At 32.6% G+C, this 15,699-nt stretch overlaps 1 protein-coding gene across 3 annotated transcripts; it reads left to right on the top strand.

The window, feature by feature from the left end:
* Positions 1-1,976: 1,976 nt before the first annotated feature.
* On the top strand, positions 1,977-15,368 carry LOC143042281 (lectin BRA-3-like). Of its 3 annotated transcripts, XM_076214544.1 has the most exons (8): positions 1,978-2,213; positions 4,761-4,884; positions 6,331-6,585; positions 8,833-8,948; positions 9,810-9,897; positions 12,247-12,357; positions 14,510-14,643; positions 15,270-15,368. In XM_076214544.1, exons 1-8 carry the CDS (start codon positions 2,163-2,165, stop codon positions 15,282-15,284), a joined length of 894 nt encoding a protein of 297 aa, XP_076070659.1. In that variant the 5' UTR covers positions 1,978-2,162; the 3' UTR covers positions 15,285-15,368. The 3 variants fall into 3 exon arrangements, with proteins under 3 accessions (XP_076070660.1, XP_076070659.1, XP_076070661.1); XM_076214545.1 differs by lacking the exon at positions 12,247-12,357 and having other exon boundaries at positions 1,977-2,213; XM_076214546.1 differs by lacking the exon at positions 4,761-4,884 and having other exon boundaries at positions 1,979-2,213.
* Positions 15,369-15,699: the final 331 nt, after the last annotated feature.

Below are 15,699 nucleotides of genomic sequence, written 5' to 3'. Positions count from 1 at the left end.
ATTATAATAAAAGATTATCCATGTATTATTTATTTACAATTTTTATGTTTTAAGTAATAATAATTGCACAAAAATGTATAAATCTATGAGCTACCCTACATTTGGCCTCACACTGTATGGTCATATCACTTCTTGTCTTTTACACAAAGACTAATGAAATACAGATGGCACATTACATTTCTTTCACTAGCTCACATGTCTTTTAAGCAGTGTAAAGCCCAAGAACGTTAGAACTGTTTTATAATCACCTGTCATTTTATTCAAAACTTGGGATGGAGTGACATCATGGACTTGGTGAAAGTAAGGCTCATTTGCATCCAATATGGGCAGATCTATCAGACCTCACCTTTGATCCCCGAAGAAGTAAACCTTTGGCTAATTTGTGTCTCAAAGCTTTTTGTAGAACCCAAACTCAGTGCTTCTGTCAGGGAAGCAAGTCCATTCATACTATTACAAATTCGTGCTAATAACTTTTGGGTTTGTGTTCGAAGTTAATCGCATCCCGATATTGATAGATAAAAGCACTATAAATAAAGGCAACAGTAGTATACTGCTGTTCAAACTCATAAATCCATGGACAAAAAACAAAATCGGGGTAACAAACTAAAACTGAGGGAAACGCATAAATATAAGAGGAGAACAACGACACAACACTACAATGTAACTAACACACACAGAAACGGACCAAGCATCAGACAAAATCCCACAAGAATAACAAATATAACATCAAAACCAAATACATGAATTTGGGATAGACAAGTACCGTGACACGTCTTATCGCAATGTCAATTTACACTCAAAAATAAGAGAAAACAAACGACGCAACGTTAAATTGTAACACACACAGAAACGAACTATAATATAACAATGGCCATATTCCTGACTTGGTACAGGACATTTATAAGCGCTATATACAATTGAAGACCCTTTAAAGAGGAACATGATATTGTGTGTATTTACAGGTACCTCTTATTGTGTTATATATAAGTAGTCCAGATTAAAGTTAAAACAACACTAGAATATCCATTGTTAAAAATATGTTATTTGAAATGTACCTTTCAGCTGATATGCGACAACTACATTGTTTATGTTTTGTTATACCCTCATTTAAAAACAAAGGGTGTATATTGTTGTACCTCTGTCTGTCCATCCATCCATCCGTCAGTCTGTCCGTCAGTCCGTCCGTCCCACGATTTTTGTTACATTATTCTCAGCAACTACAATACAAGGATTTCTGAAATTTGGTTTCAGGGTTTATATAAGTCAGCTTGACCGTTTGATGTGTTTTCGGATTCATCCCTCAACAACTTCCTGTTTACCGAACACTTGCATATTTTTACATTTTTAAAATTATCCAATTGCGGCGGGGTACCATGTATTTTTGGCATTCAATGATCCTACCCAACCCATTTTGGAGATTGAAATTCGACATTTGAAATTTCCGCTTTATATGAGACAACCTCAACCTCTTGGAAGTTTTAATTTAGGAACTGAATTACAAACCCTTCTGTTTAAAATAGAAAAAGGGGGTTGACAAATTTTATTTATTTGTCACATGAGCCGATTTGGTAAAAGTCCATTTTTTCTGTATTATAATGTCTACCATCAGTCAGTGTTATTTTACAATTCGGAACATAAAATATGTTGGAAAATTCCCTCTTTACCATTGTATAAATTAATTGGTAAAACAAATGGTTGGTTCAATGTTTCAGATTTCTTAAACTCTTAAATAAAACGAGAAGATTCAATTTAACGCTGTTCTTAAGACATTTTCAAGTTTGTCCTAATCGCAGAATTATGATAAACTAGTATTACAAGTACATTTGGTTTTATTTTTTAAACCTTCATAGAGTACAGTGTAAATTACAGAAATTATATCTTGTACATTAATGTACTATATACTAGTACTATTACATAACATACATAAAGGTACATGTATAGCCAGTAGCCGTGACAGTCGTTGTCCCGACATCAGACATCACAACTGAAGACGTTAGCTTTGAATTAAATGCATATTGACAAACAAAATAAGATTCATCGATCACAGTAGGACGTCTTAATTATGACCAGTAAAGTAATTCAATTGGTTCATTATCAAACAAATTGAACTCCTTAAGACGTGTTCTAGCTTATGTGTGATCATTAACATTGAAGTTGTTCCTATGTTTTATCCAAAACGCAGACCTGAGAGAATGATGATGAAATATAACAAGGTTAGTTTATTAATTTATAACATTAATTTAATAGTTTCATGATAACAGAGTTTGTTATCTTACAGCCAAAATCTGCCATGAAGTACTTTTTAAGGTAAAGTGTATTTCATACTCGTAATAAGTGTATATAATGTTGTTTATTTATTATTATTTTTTTGATTTTTTTTTTATAATTGTTTTTAATAGTATGGTGTTTTATGCTAAGATATATTGATATATGTTATAGATGTAATATAAATGTATTTTAATGTGTGTTTTACGGTCTCTCCTAACTCGTTTTAGAGCGGCTTTTTTTTATAAATTGATCTGTTAATATTATATAGTGTTTAATATTAAATTTTTTAAAGAGGTGAGACTCTAATAAATTATTTGTTTGTTAGTTTGTTATTTCAAACATTTTCAAAATCCGTTAGCCGGGGTAAGATATGTTAAGCTCATGAAATAAAATTTCAACACATACAAACTTTGTATATTTAATAGAGTAGGGGTATTAAGGCCTGGTTTTGGCCGAAGAAAATAAGATATTTGACAACTATTTAAAATGTACACATAGTGTTCGAAACTGTAAAGAGTCGGGAAATTTCAAAGAAAAACTTCAAATTTGTTATCTGATGATATCACAGTCACGTCATATTATGTGCCGTTTTCATGAAAACAATGAAAAATACAGAATTAATGCAGTTTTACATTGTTGTTTTCATTGTGGAAACATCGTGCGCAGCCAAGGAACAACAAATAATTTATGAGAAACTTTTTTTATAAATTGACATTTTTCAGATTATACTAATTTTCTCGTGGTTTGTTACCATGGTACGTGAAATTTGTTTTTATTTTCTAAATACCTAATACCTTAGTCTAGATATGACAAATTTAATTATGTATATTATGACTTACTTTAATTTGCTGTATCATTTGGACCAGATAAGGGCCTTATTACCCCATCTCCTTTCATATTTGATCAAATATGAAGTATGTATATATATACATGTATTTGATTTTATGTTGTGGTTTACCATCTTTGACTCTAAAAAGTTTATTGTTTTCTACTTGGTATACGATTAATATAGAGATCCATGTTTGTGCTGTAATAAGACCCCTCTACAACGAAACTTGTTACATGCACACGTATAAAAATTGCGGTTTTTATCCAACGCCATCATAAATGTGATCGTTGTTTCCAATTTCGACTTGTGTGTATTTATTTCGTTTGGGCTTGTATTATATTTTCCCTCCTGTTTATTTTATCCGTTCATCCTATTTTGACTCTTTTGAAATTCAAGAGTTTATCCTAAATTGAGGTAAATTAAATGGCCTTCCAAATACTTTTCGATCCCTAACATCACTGAAGAGACATTAATTGTCGAAATCCGGATTTGGTGTTTAAACGGAGTTTTCAATTTAGACTTGTTTATATTTATTTCGTTTGGGGTTGTATTATATTTTCCCTCCAAATCGTACAATCCGTTCATCCTATTTTGACTCTTTAAAATTCAAGAGTCTATTCTAAATTGTATCCTAAATACTTTTTGATCCCTAACATTACTGAAGAGACATTAATTGTCGAAATCCGGATATGGCGTAAAAAAAATAGCACCTCATGTTTTGATTTACCATCTTTGCCGCAAGTTTATTGTTTTCACTTGGTATAAAATTAATATAGAGATCTATTTTGTTACACCTTGTGATATATTTATTTGGCAATTGCCAATGGCAGTCAGCGGGGTTAAAGAACATCAGTTGTTCGACCTGCTAGTCAAATGCGTTTTGTTAAAATATGTTTTTCACTCTTTTGGATTTTTGGAAAATTTTGTTTGTGCTGTATTTAGACACCTCTTCAATGACAATTGTTACATGCACACGTATAAAAAAAAGTGCGGTTTTTGTCCAACGCAACCATAGATTTGAACGTTGTTTTCAATTTAGACTTGTTCATATTTGAATTTATATATACATATGTTTATTAAGTTAGAAAAAATTCATGGAAACAATAGAATCATTTACGCATCCTCTTAATTGTAATGCTTTTATAACAAATATTTTTACGTGACGAATTTTAACACAGAGGTGGAAAACTCATTTTGTCATTATCTGTAAAACAGAGTCATGTATTCCAAGAGAGTCAACAAGCTTGTGATTGTGTTAGTAGAACTTTAAAAGGGATGATTTCAATCTCAACACTTGAAACTCTTGTTTTAATAGTGTAGTGTAAGCTTAGCAGTAAGCCTCTATCAACACAATCATGATTGGAAATGTAAACCCTGTAATATTGAATAAACGGGGAAGATATGTACTCCATATGCAGGCGATGCATGGATGAAGGACCATAACTTTTAAAACATAATGTGTATTTTGAATATTCTATTTATGCGAACATTTGTATGCCCCGTTACTGAAAGCGCCCATAACATTGACTTTTTGTGGATTTCGTGGGACATAAGGTGCTGCATTGATAGTAGACAAGCTTGAAATATTATTCTAAATCACTTATCTATATTTGATAATTATTGATGATGAACAATATCTATATAATGTAAATTTTAATTACAGCTATATTTGATTATAATTGTGGTATGCCATGTTCAAAGAAAATGTAAAGCAAATATCATACCAGGACAGAACCCATTTGACCAGCGGTCAGATTTTATTTTTATTGGTGACAGTGGAACTTTAGGTAAAATTATTCATAATCGATTCACATTTAGGAATACATCTCGTATACCAATGTAAATTAACTCATCATAGATACCAGGAAAGAAATTTTATATCTGCGACAGACGCGCGTTTCGTCTATAAAAGACTCATCAGTGACGCTCGGATAAAAAAAGTTAAAAAGGCCAAATAAAGTACGACTTTTAAAAGCATTGAGGACCAAATATTCCTAAAAGTTTTGCCAACAAAGGTAATTTATTCATGAGGTAGATATGCCTTAGAACTTCAAAAACTCAAATATTTTAAACGGTTATTTTATGATTATAAACATTTCAATGATAACTCAAGTCAACATATTCAGTATTCAGATGCGACTAGTTTATATACTAAATGTGTACGAATTTATGTATAAAGACGTAAAATACATAAATTACATCAGAAAAAAATGTTGCTTTTAATGGACTTGAAAACATATCTAATAATGCATGTTTGAAAATTTCCTTGCTGTTCCTTCTAATGAAACAATGTTTTAATGTTCCATACGAATAAAAAAATCTATTTTTTATATATAAATCTACATCATGCATCAAATATTCGCCAAGTCCTCAGATCTATGCTGCGTTATGTCTTGGAACTCAAATATGTAAATCTATCTATGTCGAGCTTCAAATATCCGTCCCATCCTCAGATCTATCTCCCATGGTGTCATGACACTCAAAGTCAAACTCAGGATTATGGTGGGGTTCGTGTTGCTCAGTCTTTAGGTGTCTGTTTTTTTCTTCTGTAAACTGCTGTTTGTCTTTTGGTATATTTTGCTATCATTGCCATTGCGTTTTCAGTTCCTTTTTAAATTATGAGCTCGGCTAACAATCTAGTTTCTTTTGTCTTTCTCTTTTTCAGTGTGTTTAGATATGTAACGTAATTTTGGACATGCACATATGTAATGCATTATGCTTAAAGTGATCAGCCCTCTTGTATTTGTACATATGTGTAACAACACAACATAAGACCAGGCTGTAAATATTGGTTGGATAGGTTTTGGTTTTGAAGTTCGGCATTAGACACTATCAAACAAAGTAACAGAAAAACGAAAAGACAAATTGCACAACGTTACAATGATCAAGTACTCGAAATTGTTTTTTTTTTTTTGTTCTAAAGGGCGCTTTTTTCAGCTTACTGGACAACGCTCTCCCCACCACAATCATTAAACCATCAGCTTTTCTCTCTGTAAGACTTACAAATAATAGATTTTATAAATAGAAGCTTAATTGTCATTTTTTTCAATTTAGGAAAACAAAATTAAAACGCCAAAGGCAAAAACAAATGATCAACATTTATCCCACTGAAAAACCGGGGTTGATTGCATTTGTTTTCATGTCCTCCTGAAATGGTACTTATAAAAGATTCTGAGAAATATGGAGATTATGAATGGCGTTATGTTAATACATCCTTTATTTCACATTTTCAGAAACCACATTTAACTTAGTGGAGGAAAGTGGAGTAGACACAGGATCAGCTTTTGGATTTCTTCCAATTTCTTTTGTATCGATAGCGCTACTCATGATGGCAGTTGGAATGTTGACTATGCCAAGTTCTGTTACTAGTAGAGCAAGTGTTGAACCAAGACCTATTGCGCCAAGACCTTATGTTCAATCATTTCTAGCAATAGAAGCAGCTGCACAAACAACTGCACCAGCACCTACACCAGCACCTGCACAAACAAGTAGGTATTTCTGTTCAATGAACCTCCGTATAGTTTGCAGAGATAACAAATTACATTCTCAGTCGAAATCAACGACAAACCAAGAATTATTACAGCTTGTAATTACCGCGGCCATTCACTAACTCCTCCATGATTTCTTTAATTCCATTAGTTACCGTGAATTCAAATTTTCGTGGATTTAAATGATTAACGAATTACACATTTTCTTTAAGGTTGTATGCAGACATTGGCAAAACACGAAATCAAATATCCACAAAAATGCAAGTTTTTTTTTTTAATTCAAGAAAATTGGTACACACGCAACACGCAAATAAATGAATCTAAAAAATGTACAGTATGATTAACCTATAAATTTAAAATTCAAAGCTCTATTACATTGATTCTAAGAGATTAAAAATATCCAAAACAGATACATTTCTAAAATATTGTTTATCAAAAGCATGCAAGTATACCTCTTTTCGTGCCACATTCGCCGTTCCTCCCCAATCATCATCGCTTTTTTGTTTTCTACACTTTTGGGGGTAAAAAACTTCTTTTTCTCTGCATTCGTCTTTGACAACTTCTTTGGATGTATTGTCTCATATTAAAGCTATAAAAGAGGCCTTTCCCCAGTCAAACAGATTTGATATAAAAAAAAGTTACATAAGTAAACGTAAATCGGTTCGTACGCATATACAAAGGGCGACCAAAACACATGCGTCACTGTGTTGTCTGCTTATGATGAAGTGTTGTGCGAATATCTTGTTCATATGGGGTTCAATGTATAAATGTTTAAACAAAAATTCTAGTTTTTGTCGAGCCTGCAACTTTTGTTGCAGAAAGCTCGACATAGGGATAGTGATCCGGCGGCGGCGGCGGCGGCTACGGCGGCTACGGCGGCGGTGTTAGCTAACTTCTTAAAAGCTTTATATTTTAGAAGGTGGAAGACCTGGATGCTTCATACTTTGTATATAGATGCCTCATGTTACGAAGTTTCCGTCAGTCACATGTCCAATGTCCTTGACCTCATTTTCATGGTTCAGTGACCACTTGAAAAAAAAGTTCAGATTTTTTGTAATGTTGAATTCTCTCTTATTATAAGTAATAGGATAACTATATTTGTGATGTGCGTACCTTGAAAGGTCCTCGCGTCTGTCAGACAGTTTTCACTTGACCTCGACCTCATTTCATGGATCAGTGAACAAGGTTAAGTTTTGGTGGTCAAGTCCATATCTCAGATACTACAAGCAATAGGGCTAGTATATTCGGTGTATGGAAGGACTGTAAGGTGTACATGTCCAACTGGCAGGTGTCATCTGACCTTGACCTCATTTTCATGGTTCAGTGGTTATAGTTAAATTTTTGTGTTTTGGTCTCTTTTTCTCATACTTTATGCAATAGGTCTACTATATTTGTTGTATGGAATGATTGTAAGGTGTACCTATCTAGCGGGCAGATGTCATGTGACCTTGACCTCATTTTCATGGTTCAGTGGTCAAAGTTAAGTTTTTGAGTTTTGGTCTTTTTATCTAATACTATATGCCATAGGTCATCTATATTTGATGTATGGAAATATTTTATGATCTTTATGTCAGTCGCGCAGGTTTTATTTGACCGTGACCTCATTTTCACGGTTCATTGCACAGTGTTAAGTTTTTGTGTTTTGGTCTATTTTTCTTAAACTATAAGTAATAGGTCAACTATATATGTTGTATAGAAGCATTGTTAGCTGTACATGTCTGCCTGGCATGGTTCATCTGACCTTGACCTCATTTTCAAGGTTCATTGGTCTTTGTTTAGTTATCTTGGTTAATGTTAAGTTTATGTGACAGTTGTAATAAAGCTTAGCTTTATACTTAGGACTATCAACATAATATCAATGATTAGTATAGAAGGCGAGACATTTCAGCGTGTGCACTCTTGTTATATACATTTCAACACAGTTGCCTGATAGGGAACGTTGACGATCAGAGTTGCAGCCGAAATACATCAAATAAAAAAAAAGCAAAACAGCATTTATGATTAAGATCCTGTTTGCACTAACTATTTCTAAGAACTGCGCCGTATAGTTCAAACATTTATATCGATTATTTGTCGTCAAATGAACTTTTGTTTTCATAAAAGGGATAACTTATTAACATAATTAAGTTTTAATTTGAATCCTATGAATTTCGTATATTTACTTTGTTAAGATGATTTAAATATCAATTTAACTTTATGTTGTTGCTTTTCGTTCAAAACATAACTCATATTTTGTAATATGAATAGCACCATGTATTCCAACAAATTGCCCTGCAGATTATTCGTTGTTAGATGACCAAACAGCTGGTCAAAATTGTTACTTATACGGCGGAAATACTAAGGAAGTTTGGTCTGATGCCCTGGTGAGTATTTTTTATCAGATTAAAAAAATATTACAACTTCAGATCAAATTTAATATGCCTAGTAATTCTATTCTCGAATTTAGTTTTTGAAAACATTTATCTTGAATACAAACTTCCGTTTTATGAAAGCTAAAATTTTGAAAGTATGAAGCATGATTCTAGACTTATTTGATTCCAATGAGAAAATATAAAAAAAAAACTAATCCATGCATACTTGCCTCCATTTAAAAAAAAAATTATATTTGTAAGAACTCAACATTAACTATTATTCATGCATTGCTATCTAAATGATGACAACAATGTTTATCGATAGAACAAATTAAATAAATGACTTTACCTAAGATACTTTTCGCCTTCATTAATTGAAAAAAAAAATATCAAACACCTAACCGTACACATATTTTAATGAAGATAATTGATGTAGGTATTTTCAGAGCCGAACATATCATCACGTGTCATACCCTTAAAATACAAACAAATACAACCTTTTCTGCCATTCCTTTAGATGTTGCATGCTTCTCACAAGTAGGTTCTTGCAATGTAAATTACAAGACATAGGAGGTTTACATCAGTATGAACACAAATAGGAAAAGACGTCATTAATGAAATGGAAGACTTGTGTCTAATCCATTTGTCCTTTTTTAACAATAAAATACGTTAAAACTTGCAAATTAAAAATGATTTAAAAAAAAACAACAATATAAACTGAAAGATTCGATTAGCAATACTCGCAATGCCGATACTCGAAAATGTACGGCATTAATTATTGATCATGCTTTTCTAATTTTAAGGCATAACATCAATGTATCATTTCTTGTTTTATGTATGAAACTGCATATGTGTCTTGTTTTCAAATTTTAGAAGGTGTGTACCTTGACACCAGGAGCGTACCTATGGAGGCCAAATACACGAGCAGAAGCTGATGCTGTCAAAAATAAGTTTACTATCGGTAAGTTATGAGTAAAGTAATTGATTTTTTTTTGTATTTATGTATGAAAAACAATATCGACTATGCCATGTATTTATTGAGGAAGCACTCCCAGTAACATATTCTATAAAAAAGGAAAAAAAATTCTGTATCAGTTTTAAGCATATGCCAATTAAATACAAGTATCGAGACACCTATATTTGTGTCATCTATTTGACTGACATGCTTTAACGTAAAAGATTGATAGATCATGAACTTCTATTTCGGTTACTCATTTTTTGATTTTGGTAAAGAGTAAAAAAGTGTCATGACTTAAGATGAAGATTGCGTTTCTCAAGCTTTAATTATTTATCCAAGATGCAATTCTTCTTATCTTTTTGTTTTATACATGTAGTTTTATCACCATACAAGGGCGACAAGTTGCAAACTATCTTCAAAGTGTCAAGAAACTTAGTTAAATACTAGGAATAGTTGATAGCCAATATTAAGTACTGACTTTTGTAAATTTTGCTGTAAATTTTGCTGTAAAATGACTAAGTTCCCAAATCCGGAATAACATGAAAAATGTGGGATCTTCAAATAGTAATTGCAACACGTTAAGATATGTGTAATTTTTTCATGATGTTTCAAGGATCTTGACTAAAAAAAAGGGCTGACTGCAAATATTGAAACTAACATTGAGCTAGTTTTTGTCGTGCCTTCGACTTTTGTCGCAGAAAGCTCGACATAGGGATAGTTAATTCGTCGGCGACTGGGTTAGCCTACTTATTAAACGCTTTATTTTTTAGAAGGTAGAACACATGAATGCTTCATACTTTGTATATATATGACTGGTGTTACGAAGTTTCCTTCTGTAACATGACCATTGTCCTTGACCTAATTTTCGTGGTTTATTGACTACTTGAAAAATAAGTTCAGATCTTTTGTAATGTTAATTTCTCTCTTATTATGAGACATGGGATAACTATAGTTGGTAAATGCGTACATTGCAAGGGCCGGCAGACAGTTTTCACTTAACCTCGACCTCATCTCATGGATCAGTGAACAGGGTCATGTTTTGGTGGTAAAGTCCATATTCCAGATACTATAGGCAAATGTCTAGTATATTTGGTTTATGGAAGGATTGTAAGGTGTACATGTCCAACTGGCAGATATCATCTGACCTTGACCTCATTTTCATGGTTCTGTAGTTATAGTTAAGTTTTGTGTTTCGGTCGTATTTTCTCATACTGTATGCAAAAGGTCTACTATATTCAGTGTATTGAATGATGGTAAAATGTACATGTCCAAAAAAGAGGGACGAAAGATAATAAAGGGACAGTCAAACTCATAAATCTAAAATAAACTGACAACGCCATGGCTAAAAATGAAAAAAGACAAACAGACAAACAATAGTTCACATGACACAACATAGAAAACTAAAGAATAAACAACACGAACCCCAACAAAAACTAGGGGTGATCTCAGGTGCTCCGGAAGGGTGAGCAGATCCTGCTCCACATGTGGCACCCGTCGTGTTGCTTATGTGATAACAAATCCGGTAAATAGTCTAATTCGGTAGGTCACATTCATGAAAGGGAAGGGATTGTAGTTACGACGTAAGGAACATATCCGATATCATTTGTGAAACGGTTATTCCATAACGGTCAACCAACTCGTGATGGCGTCCGTAAACTTTACGAAGGGATGATTTCAACTTTACCATTTGAAACTATTGGTTTAATAGCTTCCTTGTGAGTAGAAAACCTCTATCAAGAAAATCGTTATAGGAAATGCAAGCACGGGAATATCGTATCAATTGGGAGATATATACCCCGTATGCAGGTGCTGCTGGAATGTTGCTACTTAGAAATGGAAAGTTCACAATTGGAAAGCTGAAATCATCTCTTTTGTAGTAAAGTTTTGTTTTCAACCAACCCTCATTGTCAATTTCTAGATGTAAGTCAAGATATGAGGCCGACTTAACTGTATCTGTAGTATCCTTTATCTCTAGTTTGATGGGATAGATGCGTTCATTATAGTCACCAAATTTTGAATTATTTAGTGAAAGTCCAAAAGTTTAAGGCAAACCATTCAACAATCTTTTGATTCCAAAAATTTCATGTAACTATTGTTGCCATGCATAAAATTAAAGCAGGAGTGGTTTACCAATGTCAAACAAAATATATCGATTAAGAAGACAAATCAGTAAAAAAACAAACTATGTCACATTACAGACTATAACTACCAATCGTATCGATTTACACATGTATGATGGTGAACTATTATGTAGTATCGACTTAAGTCGCCTTCTTAATAACTCTGTATTGTTTAACTGACTTGAATAATAAATCTAACTATGATACTAATTACAATTCTATTCTTCTGAAGGAAATGATGTATTTATATGGACTGGCGCAAATAGTCCTACTCATGACGAGAATTTTGTATTTGCCGTTGACAATGCTGCTCTTTCTTTGTTAAATCTTCCATTTGGAGTCTGTAAGTTTTACTATCTAGGATGATCGAGTAAAGAAATGTGTTGTTAAAATGCTTTGTTTATACGGCTAATATTCTGGTGTTATTGGATGTGCAATCAAGAAATTGGAACAAAACTAATTATATATGTCAAAGTAACAATGAACAATTTACACAAAAAAATGGACACAACGATTTCAACAGTAAGTCTTCAAAGTATACAGTATTTCTGCTGTTATCTGCTCTTTTGTCGGGTATTTGTCTCTTTAACGTATGCTCCATTTTTATTCTTAATTTTACTAAATGGTCCTGAGCCAATATAAGCAGGTCAGTAGTTTTTAACTTGAGAGAAACAAAGACTGTAAGACTTCCATCAGATTCCCTGAGATAGCTAAACGATATAATGGATTACAAAATACCACCACAAACAAGTTTACTGATTTGAAACTTACAAATAAACGTATGGCTAGGGGAAATCAGTTGATAACATTAACGGGTGATCAGTATTTGATTTGAAAACTAATACACATACGATTCAGAAGATAAATCAAATCAGCGCAATCAAACATTCAAACAACAAAAGGAGCAATATTAGTCAAATGGTACACCCTGGAATAGGAAACAATCAGTTAAATAACATTTAAGAAGACTATTCTGTGATCTTCAGAGCTTAGACGGGAACATGTCGCTGTAAGTGAGTTGATTAACAGAGATGATGATGACTATCTAACGTATGAAGGGTTGATTTCTGAGATTTTTCCTTAAACTTCTGTTCGAGCAGTTTTTATAAAAGCAGCACAACATTGCAAATGTTGACCGTATAATGTGAACATGCTCGAGCATTACATATCAATTATGTGATATATATATATATAATCTATCAGAGTTGTCAACGGTTAACCAGTTAACCGTCGGAAGGATCGAAACCGAAAACGGTAACCGGTTTACCGGAATTTTTTTCAATTTTAATAGATTTGATATAAACATGACTTTGTATTGAAATCATTGAATAATTTAGTTCTATTTCGTCGTGGTTATTAATTTGTTAGACAAATTGTCCAAAATATTGATTGCTATTGTCAATCCAAAAATCTAAAGTTAATTAGAACTAAGACAACTTATCTATCACCTCTGGACAAGATCTTAATTAAACATAATTAGTATACAAGGTTTTTTTTAAACAGTAATTTCAAGTCAGAAATTCGATTTTTTTACGAATTACTTAACTATATTTTTGATATTATACAGCGTAGACCTTCATCTGAATGTGCGATCGCCATCGTGCAACGCTTTGTCTACTTAAACAAAGTGACAACTAAAAAGAGTAATTTGCATATTAAGGCGAACGTTATTATTGTATGCTTGGTGGTACGAGTAACACACTTAATCTGTTCAAATTAAAACACTCCATATTTTTGTAACACCAAGAGAAAATGAAAGATTCATCGGTTCCAGACATTTTCATTATTGTCTTTTCCATCTGAAGTTATCACAAAAGCCATAGTAGATACGGTAGTACTATTTTATTTATAGTCAAACCTCGCCAGGAATCCTCTCAGACAATGCCAAGGGAGAAACGTCAATTTATCGTATTATTAAATACGTAAATTTGTAGGGTACTAAAGATAAGGTCATCAAACATCAACTTCACGAACAATCGCTTAACCGGTTAAACTGTTCTATTTGACAACAGCAATATGTATGTAAAAGCAGAGGATATTTTACTGTTGAGAAATGAGAAGTTGACGATTGGAAATCTGAAATCATCACGTTTTTAATCGACTCCTTGCAGTTTGCCAGACATTGGCCAGAAGCTATTTGATATGTTCGTATGACATTGAATCTGTTGCATGCATAAAAGTCAAGTGATACAAAAAAGGCTCATAGACTCTCGACAAATTAATAATGTGATCACTGCTCATTAGCAAGCAAATCATTGGTAATTATTGTTTTGTAAAATGCCAATTTAAAGCATTACAAATCATGCAATCTACATTGTACCCTTGTAAAATTATTAATATTTATAGGTTAAAATATTATACATTTGTTCCTTTAAATGACAATTCACATTAGTAGATTGCACTTCTCGTCAAATTTTGCTAGATTCTCTACTATTTACCGTCAAAGGTGTTCTTCCTTAAACACTAATGTATAGATAAATACCTTTTTTTTACAGTAGACAGCGCAGGTCGTCTCGGGGAGGACTGTGTCAATATAGAATTTGACACAAATGGTGGCAACAACGGTGACTGGGAATGGGAAAATGATGACTGTGATGACGATCATCGATATATTTGTGAACTTCCGAGGGTTAGTATTAAGGAGGTTTGCTACTCAGTTTCAAAATAACAAGCTTTTTATAACACTAGTATATATTGATAGGGGATTAATAAAAGAATCAATGTGCTTTTTTTTCGATATATAAGCCATTGACTTTTTTGCGGGAAAATGTTCTCTCTTGATTTGTCTTAGCTTTATCATTGACAAGTTTAAGCTCGCAATCACTATTAAAAAATAACAACGATTTTTTTTAAAACTGATACAGATGGCTTATAATGATACATGTAAAAAAATTATAAAAAGAAAACTGGGGGGTCAATGAGCAATTCTTTTAAGGCATTCAAATGGATAAAACTAGAGGATTCCGAAAATGTGACAAAAAATCAAAAGCTTGACAAGCGAACTTCCTTAACATTGTTTTTGAAGTTTCTGAAAATAGTGAATACATCTTGTATATTATATTTGACATGCTGGAGCAAGACCACTCGTGTACACCATCATATTGATAATGGTAAGGAATTTTCTGAATTTCTGAACAAAATTTAAATTTGATTATATTGATCATTTTTGAATATTTCATTTCAATTTAATTATATGAGCTAATTTTACATATGTTGTTATATTTAAATTAAACTATATGTTAATTTTTCTTTCAGAAAACCTGTCCGTAGAAGTGTATGTAGCCGTTGTTATATTCCAATGGACGACAAATATTTCTTATCCTTAGCTAAAAAAAAAACCACAACCAAACTAGAGTCATATTGTTAGTGTTTTTTAATTTGTCTTAGTCTTAATCAATCAGTGACAGTTATTCCTCCAATCTCTTTAATCTAAAAGTATGAGATGTGGGGCGATTGCCAATGAGTAGATAACTATCCACCAAAGCTCAAATGAAGTGGATGTAAGCAATTATTGACAACCGAGCGGCCTCTAATGTGACAAAAACATACCGATTTGTTATAGTTAAATCGATATAAGACTTATAATAGCGGTACATTACTATTGCATTTTATTATACAATATAGTCAGCTATGTATTATAGGAACAGACACATAAAATATAAAATAATTCATTTCCGAAAACAGC

This window comes from Mytilus galloprovincialis, chromosome 8, assembly GCF_965363235.1.
Source record: "Mytilus galloprovincialis chromosome 8, xbMytGall1.hap1.1, whole genome shotgun sequence".
NCBI lineage: Eukaryota > Metazoa > Mollusca > Bivalvia > Mytilida > Mytilidae > Mytilus > Mytilus galloprovincialis.
The sequence above is the reverse complement of the archived record's forward strand: the minus strand, read 5'-3'. Positions and strand labels throughout refer to the sequence as shown.